The sequence below is a fragment of the Psammomys obesus genome, unplaced genomic scaffold (assembly GCF_907164565.1).
Source record: "Psammomys obesus unplaced genomic scaffold, mPsaObe1.curated_primary_1811, whole genome shotgun sequence".
In the NCBI taxonomy this organism is placed as follows: Eukaryota; Metazoa; Chordata; class Mammalia; order Rodentia; family Muridae; genus Psammomys; species Psammomys obesus.
In genome coordinates, this window is record NW_026585626.1 from 14,195,338 (window position 1) to 14,200,616 (window position 5,279).

Genomic DNA, 5,279 nt, shown 5'->3' on the forward strand with positions numbered 1-5,279 from the left:
TGTGTGTGTGTGTGTGTGTGTGTGTGTGTGTGTGTGTGTGTGTGTGTTTTAATTATTTCATCCTCAAACAGCTTCTGAGAATTCTTGAGCAGATGTGGCTCTTTATTTGGTCACTCTTTCTGTAAGAGTGTGCCCAGATCTAAGCAGAACTTCATTAAAACTGTCCAGATCTCCTCATCTCATATTAGTTCTGAAAAGACAAAGTGGAAGTCTGTCTACACAGTGTTTGGGCCAGGTTTACACAGCACTGAGGCTGCCTCCTTCCTTATAAAAAGTGTATTGGGATGGGGCACACACGTGGAGGTCAGAGATAACGTATTGGAGTCACTTTTGTTCTTCTACCATGTGAGTTCCAGGGATGAAGGTCAAATCTTTGGGCTTGGCACTACCATTATCTGCTGTACCAAATCACTGGCCCCATCTTTTCTTTTTTTTTTTCCAGTGACATTTCTAATTAAAAGTACAGTTTGATTGGTCTGAAATGGTGAATGTGGGAATTCAACGTAGAGTTACTTTTGGCAAGGTTACAAAATAGAATTGTCTTGAAACATTTGAGGGAAGAAGACAAGTGTAGAGCTGTCCTCAGTTGGGGTGGGGTGAGGAATAACTATTGCCACTTTTGCAATAGTTAAAGTGGCTGGTTAAAGTGTCTATGAAGTTAGAGGCTCTCCACACCATCTGTCTCTTACCATTGGTGGTGATACACTGATAAAATATCAGAAAGATCAGAAGCTATGCCAGGAGTAGACTTGGTAGACCTATAACTCTGCCATAGAGTAGGCCTCTAAAAACAAACAAACAAACAAACAAAAAAGCTATTTGTAAAATTATGAAGAATAACTTGGCCAGTGACTGTTCCGCATAGGGGACCTTCATTTCTGAAATTTTCAGAAACAAAATAGCTATTTATGTGAAATCTGCACCTAATTCTTTGCCTTGGCCATGCTCCCTTACTTCTGAAGCACCAGTGGCTGGAGAAACCTGATGTTATTCATTGAACACATCCTGTGGGTGTCGTGGAATTAATTGCTCATGAGGGAACTGTCAGGCATTCAACACTACTTACTGCCTGGTTTCATTCTCCTGACCTGAGCTGTAAAACATGATTGCGTCTCTACCAGGAACTCTCAGGAACTCTCAGTAAGGCTGTGTTCTGTGATGGGGATGATTTCCTGTAAGCAGCAAGCCAAGATTCTATTCCTGTGTCATTCATTGACTAAGAAGCTAGTTCAACGATATTGAGTTAACTGTCCTCATCTGAACCTGTTTTCCATCTGGAAAGTGGTCTTTATTATATAAAATTCTGTGATTTAAAGATACATTTTATACTGTTAGTATTCAGTGTTTGCCTTATTTACAGTCTAATATAATTGAGGCATCTTGTTTAATTTTCAGTCGTTTTAAGTAGTTTTCAACAGTAGCTAACCAAAGGTATAATCTAAATTTAGGTTATATTATGACATTCAGTTACATGAAGTCTAGATTCTGTTATTTTAAAGGGATAGAGGTTGACTTTAAGATATTATCTCATGGAGAGAAGGGGTGAGTGAGGCCCCACCCATAGTGGAGAAGCTACTGGCAGTTGGCTGTGCCTAGAGAAGGGAGAGTCAGTTTTCTTTTGCAGTACGGCCCACTATAGGTTGCCCATGCTGCAGTGGATGATGCCCTACATTCATGCACATATGTGCATCACTAACTGGACTCAGTATGTTACGAGGAGGACAGGACAAATAGACATGAAGTTGGGAGGGTGACATGGAATGGAGAGTACTGGAGGAGCTGGAGGTGGGAGTAGGGTTAGATGTGATCTAAATACATTGTATTCTTACCAACGAACAACTTTTTTAAAAAATGTTATATCGTGGATATTTTGTTTGTTTTGGATTTTTGAGATAGGGTTTCTCTGTGTTGCCCTGGCTGTCCTGGAACTCAGTGGTGTAGAGGCTGGCCTTAAACTCATAGATCCACCTACCTCTGCCTCTCAAGTGCTTGCTGTGTCATCAGTATTTTAATTAAAGCTATAACTATCCAGCTGTAAGCCTGAGTTCCTTGAGGGAAACATATATTCATTGGTTTATTTATTTGAGATAGTATCATTATAGCTTTACGGCCCAGGCTATTCTTGAACTTCTGGGCTCAAGCAACCTTCCTGTCCCTACCTTCTTATAGACTAGAACTACAGGTGTACAGCTCTGTACCAGCTAAGGGAACTCTTGGCTTTGATCTGGGTTCTTAGTATCTAACACTGCTTACATAAATGCTAAGAATGTTAAGTCAAATAGAAGCAAAGCAGGAGGCCCTTTCAGAATCTAAAGTGCCTAGGTTAATGAGACTGGGCCATTTTGAGTTAGAGAACTTGTGAAATCTGGTTTTATGAATAAAGTAACAGTTTTTGTGTCTAGATAGAATTTGCTCCTTGGTTTTTAGTGTCATCTGCTCTTAAGCCTAATTACAAGTTAACAGTCTCTGTCTTGTCCTTTGTGTGTTATAGCAATATGGCCAATGCCTTGGCCAGCGCCACATGTGAGCGCTGCAAGGGAGGCTTTGCACCTGCTGAGAAGATCGTGAACAGTAATGGTGAGCTCTACCATGAACAGTGCTTCGTGTGTGCTCAGTGCTTCCAGCAGTTCCCAGAAGGACTCTTCTATGAGGTGGGTCAACTCAGCTGCCCTTCACTTTTAAATTCATTACCAGAGATTGAATTCAAGTGTCAGATATTTAGTACCTGGAAGATTCATTGTGGAGTACATGTAGAACATGTAGGTCACAACCTAAGTAGGATGCCTGTGTGTACCTACACGCATGCCCATCAATTCATCTTATTTCAGAATATGCAATATCCTGTGACTATACCATCAACGTAAGTACTTCTACTGCAAGTACAGGCTCCTTTCACAAGGCCTACAGCAGAAGCATCTCTGGCCTCCCCCAATACTTGCCCCTACATGAACTTTGCCCACCTCATTTCTAGGTCTTCCTTTATCAGGATATCATTGACCTACTCCTGAAGGGGAACCTGTGTTACCTGCTTCCTGATTTCTAAGCCATAGCTTGGAGATTTCCATGCACGTATCTTCTAAAGAGGATCTTTTTAGGAATTGAGCACTGCAGCAACCACTTTGTGTTTGGCCCTTCTGTGAATGTGTCTTGAATTATTTCTAAGCATTTGTTTTTCTTGATGTCACCATGCAATCTGTACTTCCACCATTATTGGAACCTTTTTATCACAGTAAACATGTATTGTGGGAATGGCTTAGGGAAGCTCATTCCCCACATCATGAGTGAAAATGAAAGTGACCACTTTAGCAATTCATTTTTGCTACCACACCACTTAACAAATTTGCATATATGTCATTTTTATATGATGACATGTAATATATATATATATATGTATATATATACAATCATAGTACAGCTAAAAATGTTCTTTGATTTCTTTTTTAATTATTATCTTATGTGTATGGGTGTTTTGCCTGCATATATGTCTATGTACCATGTGCATGCCTGATGCCCTTGAAGGGCAGAAGAAGTTATAAGATCAATTGAAACTGGATTTAAAGAGGGTTGTGAGCCACCATGTGGGTGCTGGGAATTGAACCTAGGTCCTCTGGAAGAGGAGCTGAGCCATCTCTCCCTTTGATTTTTTTTTTCTTTCCTTCTACCAGACTTAGATTTTCCTGTCACCATGCCTGAGTCAGGAAAGGTAGTTTGTAATAGTCATTACTAAACTGATTATTACCACTGAGACATTTTCTCCTCTGCAGAATGAAATTCCCAGGCCAGCCTGGAAAACATTTATCCCTCATAGATGCTTAAAAATTCCATTTGGGAATTGTCTATATTAATGTAACTTAAGGAAATAGTACTGGATATATATTGAGTATAGTCACAGAATAAAATTTTATTCTCTAGTACATATACTATTCAGGGGTTCCCACTACATATCAGGAAAAAACGAACAAGCAAGCAAGCAAACAAAAACCCTTAGCAAATAGGAGGATACTCTTTTCTCTTTTCTTCCTCTGGGAATCTTTTTGGCAGAAAAGATGGCCTTGGGAACCTGAAATGACAATCATGGAAGAACAGGAGAAAGAGAGGTCAGAGTCCAACTGTAGGAGAAAAGAAGATGGAGAGATGTTCCCCAGGGCATATAGATGGTGGTGGTGGGTCAGACATTCTACTGAGTCTGAATGGCCGTTATTGGTACAGAAAAGTAAAAGTTAGGGGCTATGACAGCATGGGAGGGAGGGTTTGCTGTTGTACTGCTGTCACTCAATTTAGAAAACCCTTCTTAGAAGTTAGTAAAAAGCTGTGGATCTCTTAACTCAGCCAAATAAGACTGTTTTGATTTTAAGATCATTGTGATGAACAAGGGAAGACATAGATAAATATAAAACCTTTATTACTCACTCATGGAAGTCAATACACATAGGTTAGAAAAGTACAGGCAGGGAAAGAACGATAGGGATCCATAGGCCAAACCTTTATTGGCTATCAGTATCCAAACATATCTCCTGTGGAGAGTTTTCATTAGTGAGCTTAAAGCAAGTAGGCACAAGTTTCAGGTGGCTTCACAGTCCATTCTGGGTGGGAGAGTCAGCACAGCTCCTCAAGCTATATCTAGCTGACCAGAAGAAGGTTGCCAGGGAACAGTGATGCATGACAGACCGCTGAATTGGTCATACTTTGTTGCTGGGAAGCACAGAACTGGAGACAGTTAGGGTGACTGATAACTTTCTCTGATGTGAGAAAGTATAGCTTCTATTCACAGTGGATGCCAAAGCAACATGTCATAGATACTCATGACAGACTCCCACAGCACACAAAGAGGTCCTAGGAATATGGGAAATGGCTTAGTCAGTAAAATGCTTGCCTTGCAAGCATGAGGGTCTGAGTTCAGATCTCCAGCACTTATGTAAAAAACCTAGAGTAGTGGCACATACCATAGCTAAGGAGGTAGAGACAGGAAGATACACTTGGGACTTGCTGCCTATGTTCTAGCTGAAATCAGTGAGGTCAAGGTTGATTGAGCTCCTATCTCCAAAAATACGATGGATAACAGCTGAAGAAGTTACTAGACAAAAATCTCTGGCCTCCACGTGATCACACACACATATATACATGTGTAACTGCACACATACATGTACACAGACACTTGGACATGTCTACATAAATACATACCAAAAAGAAAAAAAAAAAAGAAAAAGGAGCGCTGGTATTTATGCCATACAAGTCCCCTTTAATTCCTACCTTCCCCCCCCCCCCCCCCCCCCCCCCCC

General features: G+C 40.7%; 1 protein-coding gene across 5 annotated transcripts in view; it reads left to right on the forward strand.

Annotated features, from left to right (window-relative positions):
* Positions 1 to 5,279, forward strand: part of Lims1 (LIM zinc finger domain containing 1) — a 114,777-nt gene that overhangs the window by 80,277 nt on the left and 29,221 nt on the right. For all 5 annotated transcript variants that reach the window (XM_055614254.1, XM_055614256.1, XM_055614246.1 and 2 more), the window contains exon 2: positions 2,492 to 2,651. In XM_055614254.1, coding sequence (XP_055470229.1) covers positions 2,492 to 2,651 — 160 coding nt within the window. The remainder of the gene's footprint in view (positions 1 to 2,491; positions 2,652 to 5,279) is intronic.